Below are 17,480 nucleotides of genomic sequence, written 5' to 3' on the forward strand. Positions count from 1 at the left end.
AAGAAGAATATGTTCCAGCTCCATCCATGTAAACATGAAAGAGGTAAAGTCTCCATCTTTCTTTAAGGCTGCATCATATTCCATGGTGTACATGTACCACAATTTATTAATCCATTCATGGATCGATGGGCACTTGCGCTTTTTCCATGACTTAGCAATTATGAATTGGGCTGCAGTAAACATTCTGGTACAAATATCTTTGTTGTGATGTGATTTTTGGTCTTCTGGGTATATGCCTAGTAGAGGGATTATAGGATTGAACGGCAGATCTATTTTTAGATCTCTAAGTGTTCTCCATATCTCTTTCCAAAAGGAATGTATTAATTTGCATTCCCACCAGCAGTGTAGAAGTGTACCCTTTTATCGACATTCACGCCAACATCTCTGGTCTTGGGATTTTGTGATATGGGCTAATCTTACTGGAGTTAGATGATATCTCAAAGTAGTTTTGATTTGCATTTCTCTGATGATTAAAAATGATGAGCATTTTTTCATATGTCTGTAGGCCGCGCGCCTATCTTCTTCAGAGAAGTTTCTCTTGAAGTCCTAAAACTGCTCTTAAAACCACAAACAAAAATGCAAAGTCTCCCAAGCGCCATGGCATGCACCTGCATGCACCTGTAGTCTCAGCAACTCAGGAGGTTGGGGCAGGGGTATCATGTCAGCTCAGGAGTTTGAGATTACATTGTACCACGAGCACACCTGTCAAAAGCTGCTGCCCTCCAGCCTGGATAACATAGTGAGACCACGCTTTCTTAAAAAATAAACTCCTTAAAAATGACATTCTGACAGAAAAAAAAGTAACTCCAAGATTTGAGAACTTCCTGTCATCCTTCCTGTGTTTCCCATGGGTTGGCGTGAATGAGCGACAATTCACCCTGCCTAGATTCTTCTCCAACCGCATACCCTCTCTTACCTTCCTAACTAACTTTCCAATGTTTCCATTACCTCCTCTGTGAGTCCCAGCACTGCTAATCATTGGCTGAAGGTTTCTTTGAGGGATGCAGTTCTTTGAGGCGGTTCTCAGACAGATGAAATTCTCCAAAGTGGGCAGAAGCTGGGGCATTGGGGTCCCTGCTTGGTAAAGGGACTCTAGGCGGGGCCCCACCAATAGCTACTATAATGCACAATATCTGTTATTGAGCAAAAAAGAATAGAGAAGTTATTTCCAAAAAATAAATTTAATTGTAAAAGTTTTGCATTAAATATTTGCTAGTCATTTAGATTTTCTTTAGTCACATTTACAATAAACTCTATATTGTGTTTTCAGTTCCTAGAACCATATAAATACTTGTGACCATAACTGATTTGATTTTGAATGTGATTTATACAAGTGCATGTGTGTATATGTGTGAATATCTGTGTCTAGTGATAGAAAACAAATTCTAGAGTGTTAACAAGGGTTCTCTAATATTTAGCACCAGCCCAACTGAGGCCACCTCTGGTTAAAGCAGTCAACAGCACAACAACCCATCTTAGGTGGTTTCCACCTGAGGAGCTGAACGGGCCCCCTCCTGTATATCAGCTGGAAAGGAGAGAGTCATCTCTCCCAGCTCTGACGGCCACAATGATGAAAGGAATTCGCTTCACAGGACATGGATATTGCAAATTTCCCAGCTCCACTCACCCCGTCAATACAGACTTTACTGGTAAGTGTGTTTGACGTTGCTTTCTTAAGAGGTGCTAAGCCCCAAGGTGTTTTCTACTATTTTGATATCCCTTTACAATGAATTTTTACCATACCTTTTTATAGAAATACTAATTCAGCCCTTTTATAACTGTAGCCTGATTGTGTCAACATGTCCCTCTTCTTAGTATTCTTGGAAAAAGAGAAATAAGTAAAAGAGAGAAAAATAAAATGGTGGCGAGGAAGCCTTATTGGATCAAGGTTATGTGTTTGCGATGGTTCTCACTCTATCAGAACACGCTCCTTAGAACATCTGTGCTCCATGTGCAAAGGAGGATGAGAGGTGCCCCTGGTGGTAGAAACTCTCAGCACGGGTCATGTTACTCTGTTGCTGAAAAGAATTATGAGAAAGCTATTTACCTTTAGCTAAGCATGCCTAAGAGGTATTTTAAGTTTTCTTTTCTTATTTCTTTTTAGAAATAACTATTAATATCTCATGTTCTGTGGTGAACCTTATGGGAAAAACTAATCTCAGGGAAGATGTAACTTCTCTGGGCCAGGACTGTGGTAAAAGCAAGTGAGGCTCTTGCCTGAGGCACAAAATTTAAAGGCACTAAAACACTCTGTCCCTGTAAATATTTAAATGCAACATTTTTTACAAATGAAAATCTATGCAAAAAATATTCAGAAAAAATATCAAAATTTTGAATAGAGACAGAACGGGACCCTACGGTTGCACAACCCTGCCTCACTTGCCTTACCTTTCTCCCACAACCTTTCTGAATTACAGTTCCTAATGGCACTACTTCACTGTGAAACTGGAGCTATTTGTGGCACGTACTTCAATTTCCCAGTTTAAAAATAATGACAAAGTATGTGATATATATTATTCTGTAAACTCATAAAGATATTCATTTAATCCATGAGAAAGTCCTTTTGGAGCAAATAGCTAGTGTTTAAAATATTGCGTATGTGAGGACAACGAAATGAAATTTGAGCCTATAAAAATTTTTATTGTTTTATTTTTACCTAAAATAGTAAATAGTTTGCTTGCTGTTGAGGCTGGCTGCCAATGCACGTTTGTAATGAATCATGATTATGTTGTAGCTGAGATGTATTGAGATTAATGCACGCTTAACTCCTCTCCCAGTACATCAAAATCACTGAATATTTGAAATTGTACCATTGAGTTCCTCTCCCCTAAAATGTTCAACTCTGCTTTATATTCTTAAAATGGCCAAAAAAACCCAAAAAACAAATAGGTTTTTGAAAAGGAGCACAAGGGTAATACTAAAACCTTTTTCACAAATATAAATTAAAACTACCTCCCTGGTCCAACATTTGGCTTGTGATCTGTTTCTTCCCGGAAATGGCATCCGTTTCCATTCAACTGGGTATAGCTGCCACAAGGATGTCAGCTTGGATTTGCAGGCCAGCCAGCAGACAGATTTTTGATGGGATCACCTACTGTTGTTGCTGTGAAAGATAGAGTGGCCCGTCCACTGTTAATAAATTTAGTCATCCCCACTATCTCCCTTGCCGGTCTTATACTCTGAGGTGCAAGGGCTAGGGGCAGATGCAGTGTCTGGGAAGTTTTCCAAATTCCTCTTTAAAAAAGTTAGGCTGTAAACACGGGCCCTCACAAAGCAGGATCCTTCTGTCTGTAACAAAGCCTCCAGCTGCACAGAAAATGTGCTCGGAGTACACATCCCTTGAAGGACGAGGCAGGGAGATCACAATTTTGGCTTGAACTACTCCCTGGAGCTTTGGTGATTCCTGGAGAACAAAAAGTTCTGTGTTCAGGCACATTCTGGGATGTTGCTGATGCCTTTTTATTGGTGGCTTGGCTTTACTTTGAAGGCTTCCTTTAACTTTTCAAATAACCAGGTCTATATCAAGTTATTGGTTTGATCCCTTCGTTGAATTGGCAGGTTTGGTTGAATAATTGTATTGAGTTAGATCATGACTAAACTAAATTTACCCAATTAATGAGCTAGGGCAGATTTTTGAAACAAGCTCCGTGGCTTTCCCTAAACTAGCATCTTTTCTAAGCAGAGAGGAAGGTATATAATGAGCATCTTACATTTGTCTTACTGATACATTCCCTCATTCTATTCTAATTTAGGTATTTTTGCCCTCCTAGTACATGAGGTTCCAATAAGAGATACCACAGCTATGAAATTATCAGGGAGGAATCATAAATTGGAGATTCTAATTCAAAAGCTCTTATAAAAGGAGCTTTTATAGACTGTACTCTGGACATTATGGAATGGGAAGTATATAAAAGTGATAAATAGATAGGGATAGTAAAATAATTATCACCCAAATATTCCTGAATTAACACTGCCAAACTTTTTTTTTTTGCCCTGGTAAACTTTTTGAACGTGTCTTTCAGTTAGTTTTTAGGTGACAAACAGTAAGAAGTGTTGGTGTTATTTGTTTATTTATGTGTATCCCCTTGGGGATCAGTTTTTTTTAAATAGCAATTAATTCCAGGGTGTTATTGGAAGAAGCTAGATGTTTAAGACCTAAAGGAAATGATTTTAAATGGGCTGAAGTGCTATGTGTTATTTAACAGTGCTTTCAATTCACGTTTTTATATGTTATGCTGGTTTTATATTCTGACACAAATGTAATGGGCAAATCCTAGAAATATCTAATATGATGAATTGTATTTTAAAGTTAATAACTGTAAGAAAAACTGAGCTGTCTTTTATTTTGAATCATCAATTTCAGAATCTCAAGCTTCAGCAGAGATGATTCCTGAGATATGAATGAAAATATTAATTAACATTCAAGGACAAATAGATGGTGATATATATAATTATACATATGTTATATATGCAAAAATAAGTCAGATTTTACCCACCAATGACAGGGTTTATAAATGCATTTATAACATATTCCATGGCCATGACCAACATATTGAAGGTTGCAGTATAAAATTTCTAACCATTACAGTATAAGAAAGGCGTGTCTTATATAACTCACCCCTTCCAAATTTGCTTTAAATATTTTTACCTTGCACAGTATAATGAGAATGATTTAAGCATATGAATATATGTCCTAAAGAAGCTGCTTAATATTGTAAATTATTAAGCTTAGAATTGTAAGTGAACTTTCAAAATCTACCTTTGGGCAGAATAATAAGCCAGATAAAGCTTTTGGAGACTTGCTTTTGTTCCCTTTTTTTTTTTTTTTTTTTTCCTGATTTACATCTTCTTTCAAAAATCTAATCTCCAGGAAGAATGTCTTATTAGTCATTTACATTATAGTATAAATTTAAGATCAGTATTACCTCTCCCACTTCTGTAGAACTAACAGTAAGGACTTGTGGAACAGATTTAGTTTCAAATCCAAGAGCCATAATTTAACTAGCTAAGTGTAATTAGACACACCTCTTAATCTTACGTCTCTGTTTCCTTTTCTTTAAAATTGACAGAATAATAGCACTTAGAATACTGGTACCTAGCAGGTAGGTATCAGTACGAGAGATAGCCCTGTTATCTTTACATGGTGCTTGTCATACAGATTATTTAGTAGTCATTAAACAAGTACTATTATTCATTTAACAGGTATTTATTTGGTGCCTACTATGAGATAGGAGCCTTTCTAAGTAACAGTCTTCTACAATTTATAAAAATTAAACATTTTATTAACTTATTTGTTGCTACAAAGTATGTGTGCCTAAATTTTATATCTGGCAATATTATATTGATAATATAGAATATGCACTATTTATTAAAATGTGATACTTAATTTTGTTTTTGAAAATAATCTACCTATTGTTGAGACATTAGGCAGACTACTTTTCTGAGGGTCTGATCTTACTTATTTATCTATTACATTGAGGGTTGTGTTGAATGACCAATACTTCTAACCTCTAAAACCTCTAACCTCCGAAATTCCAATTCTATGGAAAATTCAAAGTAGAGGCTGTCACCAAGGCATCTGTGAGTTTAAAATCACCTAGGCTTTTAAATCATTTGGTTATTATTCTTTCATATAAATTTATTTTTATAATTTAAGATTAATGTAACTTTATATTTCTCTACTAATTTGAGAAACTTAGTGATACAAATAAATTCATCAATATAAAAAGAATATTCATGCTTGGTGCCCATAGGTCAGTGGTTAAGGCTGGCAGGTTCAAAACCCGGCCTGGGCCTGCTAAACATCAATGACAACAACAACAACTAGCTGGGCATTGTGGCAGGCAACTGTAGTCCCAGCTACTTGGGAGATTGAGGCAAGAGAATTGCTTAAGCCCAAGAGTTTGAGGTTGCTGTGAGCTGTGATGCCACAGCACTCAATTGAGGGGGATGTAGTGAGATTTTGTCTCAAAATAAATAATAAATAAATAAATAAATAAATAAAAAGAATATTCAGTTCTTGGATTGTATCAGAGTATTATAAAGCAGCAGCAAATTAAACATATTTTCATGAACCTGTAATTAGCCAGTGATGTAAACACCATGGTGAAATAGTCCCCTGGTTGCAGGGGGTTAAAAACAGTACTTTGTCATTCTAAAATGAGAACAGCAAACAGAACATTCTCTCCCTATGCAACTGGAAGAAGGTATCATTGTGTCTTTGGAGAAAAAAAATCATGGAGAGTAAATCTACTTGATTTACAAAAGGAATTTAGTTCTTTCCTTGTAATGCTAGTAATCCAAATGGAACCGGGAAAAAACAGCAACTAAAACATTGCTCAGATTGGCATTCCAAAGGTGACCCTCTCTCTCCTTGTCACTTTCTTTTCCCTATTAGCGAAAACAAGTCCATGAACATTTGGGGGAAGGTTTGACTATTGTAGTATCCAGATGCCAATCACACCAGCCTTTTAAACTGCCTTTACTGGTGACCCTGCTCAGAAATCAGGAACTGCCTTTGGGGAGATCTTTGTAGCAAACCACCGGGGAGATGAGCGCACATGTACACCTGGATGTAATTCCCTTTTATTTGTCTTCACGAGAAATGTGATTACTGATGTTGAATATCTTGCAGATGAGAACTCTGTACAGTTTCTTCATAATAATGATGTTCAAGGACACTAAATGATTGTCATACGTTTTCGTTTCCTACTATCCACCTTCCCCAAAATGGCTCAACTAAAATGCTTTAGAATACAAAACGCAATTAATTACCAAGGCATGAAAAGCGAATGCAACCTCCCTGATCAATATTCTTTAAAAGCATATATTTTATATCTTTTACTAGAGAATATTTAATGCCTTATTATTATTTTTTTATTATTTGTTGTGAATTGGGACATTTAATCACTTCATTAAAAGAAAGCTGATTATAAGCAGTTACTGTGAAGGTGCAAGTCGGCAAACTTCTTTAGATAGACTAATTAGGAAAAGCGTATTAATTCTGACCTTCAACACCCTTGGTGTCCCAGTATTTGTTTTCCTCAGACTGGGAGCAAGTAATTTTGCCTGAAAGTGCTTAAAAAAAAAAAAAAAAAAAACAACAAAAACAATTCAACAAAACCCTGCATCATTTCAAGGCAGATTTCAATTACAAATTTTACTTAACTTTGATGTTGGATTTTGGTCATAGTTATTGAAACACAAATATATTAATGTAAGATGTGGCCTAGCAGTTTAGTGAACAGGCATTAATGATATTAAAAAAAAAATAAAGGCGAGATTAAGGACATAGAGTGTGAGATTGCAGGAGAGGAGACACGGCCGTTCTCCAGGGCGTTCTATGGTTGAGTTCATCTGCGTGACCTCAAAAGGACAAGGATGTCAGTGAGAATTTTCTTAGAGTAACGGAAGTCAGGCTAGCCAATGGTAACTAGGGATATTGAGATGCAAACGTTAGAACTGTTTAATTCTTACTACATTTAGGAGAGTGGTATCAAGTACTCGTATGTTCTTATGAAATGCCTTCAGATAGCATGGTGATGACATTGATAGATGGAAGGGGACCATTTTTCCCCCATTCCCCCAAATTCATAATAAACGCTAATTTACAAATGCATGTGTTTTGTTCCTTACATCTTCAAAGTGACATTTTGAAGTACATTTCTATCATGCTACCTTTTGTTGAAAAAAAAATTTTTGAGACAGAAAATCCCTTCATTTAAAAAGGGATTTCAATCCCTTCAATCATACTTTTGTTGCCCTTGGTAGAATCCCATCCCACCATAGCTCACAGCAACCTCAAACTCCTGGGTTCAGGTGATTCTCTTGCCTCAGCCTCTGGAGTAGCTGGGACTACAGGTGCCCACGACAATGCCTGGCTATTTTTAGAGATGGGGTCTGGCTCTGGCTCAGGCTGGTCTCAACTCCTGAGCTCAGGCAATCCACCCACCTCGGCCCCCCCTCGTTAAAATATTAATGGTAGGTGGATGGTAAGCTGAGTTGTCACTAATCATGCCAATATTATGGACTAACATTTTCATTGAAACAGCTGCTTTTATAGCAGCCAGCACTCTTAATAATCTTAAGGCATCTGTCTTTTCCATCTCTTTTGTTTTCAAAGATGCATTCTCACCAGATAAACAGCACACGCACATACTCAAGCCGAGCCCCGAAGCACATGCTCTGTGGCTATGTCCTGAGGTTTTCTGCATGGTCTCAAGTTTACCTCCTTAAATTGTCCAGGATCTTTTTCTTCCAATGTGTTTTGGTCATTTTAGAATCTTTTCTATGATTTTTTTTGATAAAAAATATTGCCATCACTTCATGATATTCTTTATCAGTATAACACAGATTAGTTCTAATCTTCTTTACATCCAGTTTAAATGAGTAGAAAGAGGAACTTTGGGCAAAAAGGAATGATTATGGTCCATAGTGGTAGGAAACTAGAACCTCTGAAAATGATTATTTTTTGATTTAATAAAGTAAACTTTTTTTATATATATTTTCTCAGAAAAAAACTAATAAAAACATTTATATCAGGATAACTATAATAGCCATATGAGAATATAGATTACGATTAATTTCATTTCTCCTAAGAGGAGATTCCAGTAACATCACATCAAACCTCCGTATCTTTTAAAACGATGTTCTGGTGGCCTGAAGAAATGTTTTACAAGATTATACCTTTAAGGTTCCATTTGAGAGGGGAAATTTTAAGCAATGTTAAGCAAATCACAAACATAGCCCTCAGGCGTTTGGCTGGAGATTGGAGAAGCGAGGCTCACATTCTCCTGACTGAGGGCTGGTCTCAGTTCAAAAGTTTGTGAGCAACTTCAGAAGAAAGACACAAGGAAGAAAGAGAGGGCAAGAAATACTCAGGTCATCTGAGTCGTCTCTGGCCATGGTAGCTACATCATTCCCACAAACGCAGGGCAGCCTAGAGGAGTTTCATAGAAGAAGGGTAGGGCCCTCTGGGAAACTCAGTGGAATGATTTAGTGATCCTCCTCCTGGACAGGCACAAAACAAAATCAGTGTAGATGTGGCTTTCTCAGCTCCTCCTCCCATTCACTTTCCTCTCCTATAACCTATTCCTTCGCTTCCCACCAGCAGAGAGTATCACTGATTGCCTGAGATGAAAACCTAGGAGTGTCCCTGGGCTGGAACTCTCTCCCTTCCCAGATCCCACCAGGTCTTCCTCCTCTGGCCATTCTTCCTCTGGTGCATCTCTGGAACTATCTTTTGGTCTTACGACTACTGCCTAATCCACGCCTATGTTGTGGGCTTCTCTGTCAACAGCATTACTCTTTTCTAGGCTATTCTCCAAACTAATAATCATTTCTGCCATTCCCTTCTTAAGACATTTCAGTAGTTCCCTGTGAGATGGCCTGCCTAATTGAACTCTTTCTGCCCTTGTGGTTACAGGTCAGCCTCATCTCTCCACCCATGTAACTCCTGGTTTACTCTCCAGCTCTAAAGCTATATTTCGGCCATAGTTTCTACGAGTGTAGCCCACTCCTTAGATGCTCAGGTTTTTGAACACATTGATGCCTTAGCCTACCTGCAAGTACTCTTCCCTTTCACGTGGTTAATTGCTACTCATCATCAAAGTGTTAGCTTAGCTGTTCCTCTCAATAATCTTGTGATAATCTCTACCCTCCTCCTGTGGCACATCTAAATTAAGGGACTTTCTTGTACCCTACTACAGAAACCAAGAATTTCCCCATTTTAGCCATTACCGCATTCTATTGAAATTGCTTTTTCACTTATGTATGTGCCAAACAGATTGAAATTATGACTTTTTTCACAGTTGTAACATTTGTGTCTTGCACAGCATAAGACACATACCAGATGTTCAATAAATGTTTGTTGAATAAAGCATTAACTGAATGAGTAATAGAAAAGAGAAATCCGTAAGAAGGATCACTTAGCTGTAAGAATTACTTAATGGTGAGATTCATTATGCATTAGAATATATTACACATTTTGGAGGCTACTTTTTTTGGAAGTATTGATGGCTTACAATACTTGATGGCCGGTTGGTTTCTACTGGCCTTGGATATATAAAAAAGTATATTTTAAGCTATATAGTACTGGAGACAAAAATAAATTCCTATTAATGGTTCTGAGCTGCTGGTGAGTTGCTTCTGCATTAATGGTTATTGCTAGAAAGTTATATCAGGAGTTTTGTGCCCCGCAATAGTTGTCACATTGTGTTATTGGAAGCTATGTGGTCGCACATCTCCTAGATACAGGATCTCTTTAGACTTATTAAATTTTGAAGTTAATGAATATTTTGACACTTTTGCCTATACATATCATTACGGCTTATTGCAATAGGTTTAAGATGACAGTCATAATAAACATAAACAGTACAATAAAAAGCACTTTTAATCTTGAAAGTGCTTTATAAACAACAGTGATCAATGCTATAGATGGATTAACAGCATCTTACTGATTGAATTCTATTTCAAGGGCAATGGAGGTATTGATGTTGGCAATCTAGTTCAGAAGGCGGCAAGGATGGTAATAAATAATGCAGGTTCTAGAGTCAGACTCCCCCAGTTTAAAATCTGGCTTCCCATTGTATTGTGCAACTTTGCACAAGTCACCCTCAAGTCTGGAACTCAATGTCTTGCCCTGCAAAATGGATTATTACAGAGTTTCCGTGTGGGAGTCCCTGTGAAGGGTGAGCATCCAACATCTTAGCGGCCATTATGGTGTATGCAATGTGGCTGGCACTCTGGAATTGTGGAATTATGTGCATTTCCATTTCATACATATATTTTATGCATCTAAATCACATAAATATTGATGTTACTCTTTTACGACCTCTCTCTACTACATAGCCTCTGATTAGTCACCTTGTTTTACTCATTCTGGGAACTCGTGACCTTTGTTTTTTCAGTTATCTCTCTTTCTCTGGAGCATTACATGTGTGGCATCTCACATCTACGCTTGTAGTGACTCACTTGAAATTCTGTATGCATTTGTAAATCTGACTCTGTTTATTCCTTTTCTTTATAATCAGTCTTCTGAAAGGAATAAGACTCTCTCAATATGTCTTTTTGTCACCTACCAATCACTTCTCCAACTACTGTCATCTGAACTTTTTCTTTCCACTTCTTTATTATAGTTGCTTTCTTTAAGATTATTCATTATAATTTTTAAAATGCTAGACTTTTCTTAATTTTCACCCTATGTGCCAATAAGTAGTATGTGTGCCATTATGTTCCTTTAAAAAACATAAAAAAAAAAAAAACTAAAGATTTATCACTATATTTCCTCTTCTTTTTTCTCCAACTGTGTTTCCAGCCTTTGGCTTTAAATGGAGGGTTTGATCATTCTTCTGGTTGATATAGAGTTTTTTTTCCTTATTTAGCCAATGCTATGATTGCTATTGTAAAAGGGATATTGGGCAAAACAAGTACGGTTCCTAACCTTAGGGAGCTTAAAGTCTTGCAGTGAAATCATGCATCAAACACATAATTAAGTAATTACAAGTGACTTCTGTCTCTAGCTATGAAGCTTATCAAAAAATCCTCCTGCTGAGAAAGAAAATAGAAGCTGGACAAAATTTCTTAAAAACCTGGTTGTTTAAAGACATAAGTAAAGTAACTAGGACTGCCAGGAATTGTGGAATCAAGGTCTCAGAAATAAGGAAGGCTATTTAGGTGAGACTTTTGTTTATCTTTGTTGTTTTCCTTATGCTTCATTTGCTATTTTTTGTATTACATACTCTTAGGAAAAAACAGTGCTTGATAGACAAAAAATGAGAGCTTAGGTGGGGCCAGTAGTCACTACAGGCTTTCAGTTGAAAACTTCCCAGTAAGAGCAAATCACTCACTGACCAGCCTTCCAAGGCCTGAGATAAAGCCTCAGTTCATCTTAACTACTAATAGAATAAAAGTTATCTTTTCGCTAAAAATATTTAGATATTTTCTGAAAGGAGATAACATCAATCAGATTTCCAGAGTCTACAATTTTTATTTCTATAAGACGTCTGACGTTTGATCTAAAATTACCAGGCATACAAAGAAATAGGACCAAGTAACCAAAAGATAGGACAAATAAAACCAAAAATAGAGATATTTCCTGAAATAATTCATATATATATATATAATACACACATATCTATAGGTATATATGTGTGTATCTATGTGTATGTCTGTATGATGCCCAGACATAGATTTTAAAATGACTATAATTAATATTGTCAAGAAAATAAATAAAAATGAAAAATTTACATAGCAAACCAGACTATAGTATTAGAATATGCATTCTAGAACTGAAGGAACAGCTGAAATAAGAAACTGAGTAGTTAGAATTCCAGTTCTACTTCTGATAAAATAAGTGACACTGTACTCAATGTGTTACACAACTATGAAAGTTGGACCAAACATATAAAACACGTATGCTGTTTATTAGCAAAAATACACAACTACTAAGCATGAGTGAAGGGAAGCAAACGAATAAGCTCTCTGTTCAAAGACATTTTCTAAACTACTGAGCTGGTATTAGGGAGCTCAAGCAGAGGCATTAGTACCTCTGGTTGATGGTATCTGGAATTTAGGGCTACAGATATAGGTTAGCTTTGGTGAGCAGTTTCCCAGACAGATGTCTAAAATTTAGAAACCCTTTGAGGTAAAAAGAACAATAATTTAAGCTTACACAAAAAAATACAGAAAATATGCATGGTCCTATATGTGTTTTAAAAACTGAATCTGTAATCAAGTCTTTTACACAAAGAAAACCCCGCCCAGGTAGCCCTATTGATGGATTCTATCAAATAATTGCAATAGAAAAAATAGCAATCCTGTACAAACTCTCCCAGAAAAAAGAAAAAGGGAATCATATTTACCTCATTTTAAAAGGCCAGAATAACTTTCATACTAAAACTTGACAAAGAAATTAAAATAAAGAAAAATATAAGCCAATATTGGAAATTCAGAAATTCTAAACTCTCTCCTTCTCTTTCTCTTCATATACATATATATTAATGTTATAACTATGCAAGATTTGCCCCAATAATGTAAATTTAGTATCTGAAAATCTATGACTTATCACATTAACATAATAAAAATAAAGTTTCCTGTTTTATTTCTATAGATTCAATAAATGCATTTGATGAAATATAAAATCTATTCATAATAAAATTCGCAACAAACTATAAATGAAAGAAACATTCTGGTAAATTGTTTTCATCAAAGACCTCTAATAGTCAAATATCAAATGCTTTCTCTCAGAGGTCAAGAGCAGGACAAGGAAATCCACTAGCATCATTTTTATTCAATATTGTACCAGAAGTACTATACTAGACAGAGCAATATAATAAAATAGAAAGATAGAATAAATACATTAGGTATGTCAAAGAAGAAGCACACTGTCTTTATTTGTGGAAATCGTGATTTTATGTATAAAAATTCAATATATATATAAGCTATTCGACTTAATAAACGAATTTAGTAAAGATGTTGGATAAAGGTCCATAGATAGACATTATGAACCGTTGTTTAAACCACCCTACCCAGGGCACTTTGGATTGGCGGTGTGAGCAGACTAATCTGCTGTCCCATCTCCCTTGACTGGTTCAGGCCCAGGAGGCTCACCATGGACATGAGGAGCCATCTCTACTCCTCTTCCTGCCACTGTCCTGACTCTGCTGAGGATGGACTGTTCAGGCTCATCCTCAGTTTATTTCCATTGAATGTTTCCTTGAAAAAAATATGGAAACTGTTTTCTTTCTCATTAATGCATTTGTGGGGTATGATGTGCTGATTTCATATAGAATTAGGACCTCTTGCATCACACTGGTTAATATATATATCTTGTCTCATTTACTTAATTATTGTGTTAAGACATTTGTATACTATACTTAATAGATCGGACACGTACCCTTGCATTATGCACCATCCAACAGCAAAATACAAGTAGAAAATGAAATGTTTTAAGGTAGCACACATACTAGCATCAAACTACATAAAAAAACACAAATCCACTGAAAGGCAATGCAAAACCTCTACAGTGGAAATTGGCAGGGGTCGGGGATCCCAGTTCTCTAACCCAGTTGTCCTGGTTTTGATTACTTGGCTGAGCTAGAAAGTTGAATCGAGGCACGGTGCTCTTCGGAAGCACAAGAGAGTGGAAACTGAAAATTATACTGGAGCAGCACAGGCAACATGACAGGAAGCAGAAGTAACCTGCACAAGTTTCAGGGTAGCAAGGAGGAATTTTATTTAAGAACAAAAAGAAAGTTTAGAGCGCTTCCACAGGGAGTTGAAAGTGGGTCGCTCTCAGGAAGGAGACAAACACGAGGGCAGTGTGAGGTGTGGAGACCTTGCTCTTCCTCTTCAGTCGTCTCCCCCCACTGCCGGGCATTACTGCTTTTTCTCTTGGTCATTGATTAGTGTCCTCTATTGGTCACTGATTACCTGGGTTACCCCAGACTCACATTTTTCCCCTTTTTTTGGCTAGAACTGTTGAGTTATGAATGTTCTTAGGGGCCTCAGGCTTCCTTGTTCCAAAGGCCAGGCTGTCCACCCCTTCTTTTGTGTCCCTTCTCAACAACCATAAAGTATTACAGGGAGAAATTAAAGACCTCAATAAATGAAAGATAGGCCATGTTCATGGATCTGCAGACTTAATATTATTAAATGGCAAATCTTCCTAATTTGATTTATAGAATGCATGTAGTCCCACTCAAAATTTCAGGATTGTTATGGAAATTGAAGAGCTAATTTTAAAGTTTACATGAAAAGGGGAAGGACTTAGAGTAGCCAAAGCAATATTAAAAATGGACAAGCTGGAGGATTTACCTGGTTACACATCAAGACTAACTCTATGGCTACATTAGGTGTGCGTGCCTAGTATTGGTCTAAGGCTAGACAGATATACTAACAATATACTGTGTGTATGTATATATATATATACATATATATAAACAATAAATGCATACTTATGTACACCAGTTTTATAGCAACTTTTATGCTTAGTAATCAAAAGCTATTGTTAACCAAGTTTCTATCTATAGTATAATAGAAAATAAAGTATAACAAATGAATGATATATATAATACAGTAAAAATGAATCAACAATTGCTGTAGAGAACTCATGTCCTATTAGTAAGTGATAACGAGGTAGAAACAAAAGAGCCTATTATTTCGTTTTTACAAATTTCTAAAGCAGGCAAATGAACCAGCGGTAATAGAGTCCAAAGATGAGATAATAACAATAAGAAAACAAAAAAGAGCCTTCTATTTTTTCTGGAATTATTTTATATCTTAGTCTGAGAGGAGTTTATAAGTGTGGATTTACTTTCTAAATGTCTGTCAAATGTACTCTGGTGATGAGTGGACTTTATTTTTACTGTTATATTTCAGTTTGAGAAGTTATTAAGAAAACAGTTCAAGTCTGAAAAGTCCAAAAGTAGGATATGGAAAACTATTGTAACAGATAACAGATGCACTCAACCCAGTCTGTAGAGTTAATGAAGGCCTCTCAGAGGATGAGTTTTATCATCTGAAAAATGCAGGTTGATGTAGCTAGGCTGAAGAAAAAACAATTGGAGATAGAGCAAAGTGGCGTGTGTAAATGTGAATACAGTTGTGACATGATATGTGAGCAAACAAATGAGCAAACAAGGAAAACTAGGATATTCCAATATAACCAGATCACAGTAAGCAAGGAGAAGAAGGCCCTTGATGAAGTAGGCATGTAGGCAGAGGCCATTGCAAGGACCATGTCCTTGAGAATTTTGAACATAATCTTTATGTGACGACAGTGAAGGGTAAGGCCTTAAGGCAAGAATGTTTTCTAAAAGTGTTTGCTAACTTAGAGTGATATTTTCACTGAGATTGTGCATATACTTTTTATAGACTGACATAACTGAAAGTGGATATTTTGTTCAGTCATCTGACAGTCTTGTTTATAGACTGTCTCCCAGAATGTGAGACCTTCTCTGTATGAATTAGCCTGAATGAATCATTGAAAAATCAAATTCTAAATTCCACCTAATCTCTGGGAAAACAGGTATGAATTTCCATTTTGAAAAAAATCTCCAGATCTAGTTGGGAAAGACACGCCTATTATATGACTCAGCTATTCCTCTGAGGGATATACTTTGACCACACAAAAGGCTTGAGCATAAATATTTATAACACCTTTATTAACAACAGCTCCAAACTGGAAACAACCTGAATGTCCATCGACAGGTGGATGGATAAATAAAATGTAGTATATTTGTATGATGAAATGCTACTGAGCAATACAAAGGGATAAATTTCTGACACAAACAACGTGAATACATTTCAGTTCACGTGCTGGGCAAAAAAGTTGGAAGAGCACTTATCAACAATTCTATTTATGTAAAATCCTTAGGAATTAAAACTCATCTATAGTGACAAAAAGGAAAGCAGTGGTTGCCTGTGTCTGGGGAGAGGTGGTGGAAATATCTTATAGTGATGGTGGTGGTGGTTTTACAGATGTATACCTCTGTTAAAACGTATTGAATTGTGCCCCTGAAACAAATGCAGTTTATTGTACATGCGAACTATACCTCTCTGAAATTGATAAAACAGAAAGTGTTCCAGGAGATTCTTGCAACATTCAGGTTTAAGAACCACCGGTCATTCTATCTATTCTATAATGAACACATTGTTTTAAATTGTTGAGAGACAATTAACCAATTTTTGTATTACAGTAGAACTTCTGGAAGTTGACCCCTCAAAGGACTATAACAAACTGGTCAACGTCTGGAGCTTGGTGGACTGTAGTGACACGTTCATATGGTGCATGTCCCGTCTAAGAAAATTAGGTCAACATAAGGCAGTAGTCAATATAGGAAGGTGGTCAACTGTGGAGGGTCTCCTGGATTTAATTTGCTGGTCCTGAACTCATTTGGATAGAAACTTAAGCAATTTATGTACTTTACATTGGGCTCAACGCTCTTACTTGAAACAAATTAATATACAGTATTTCTTACAAAGTACTAAATATACAACATTAACTGATGCTGACAGCAAGACTCTAATACAATGTCAATAAAATAGCATTTATTTTCTCTCCAGAATAGGCTTTCTTTTGATCTCTTTCACATTCAGATGGAAATTTTTATAAACAGAAAAGGACTATAGTTCCTCTATTTTTCAGGTATCTTGTCATAAGAAGGAATTTAATCAGTAAAAATATGAAATGCACACTAGAACATGCAGCTGACCAGTTTCTGCTTTGATGCTATTGCACCTCTAATGTATTTCTCATAGCTCGTATAATTGGTGTTAATATGCTATGTTATTAAGCTTAACTGTGAGAAAAATACATGTAGTTTGCCAAAAACTGATGGTATACTGATAAATTCAGTAGTCAGAAAAAAACTAGAGAGATACAATTAAGGTTTCCCATATCAATTTGACACTCACTTAAAACGTGTTGAGTGGAGGTAGGAACCAGCAGTCTTCATCTATACGATGCTGTTCTCTCCTTG

The 17,480-nt window shown here is 36.3% G+C and overlaps 1 protein-coding gene across 1 annotated transcript in view; it reads left to right on the top strand.

Moving 5' to 3' along the window:
• USH2A (usherin) overlaps positions 1-17,480 on the top strand; it is an 868,259-nt gene that overhangs the window by 303,242 nt on the left and 547,537 nt on the right. Inside the window, exon 21 of the mRNA XM_053607912.1 lies at positions 1,419-1,649. Coding sequence (XP_053463887.1) covers positions 1,419-1,649 — 231 coding nt within the window. The remainder of the gene's footprint in view (positions 1-1,418; positions 1,650-17,480) is intronic.

This window comes from Nycticebus coucang, chromosome 10 (assembly GCF_027406575.1).
Source record: "Nycticebus coucang isolate mNycCou1 chromosome 10, mNycCou1.pri, whole genome shotgun sequence".
Classification (NCBI taxonomy): Eukaryota; Metazoa; Chordata; class Mammalia; order Primates; family Lorisidae; genus Nycticebus; species Nycticebus coucang.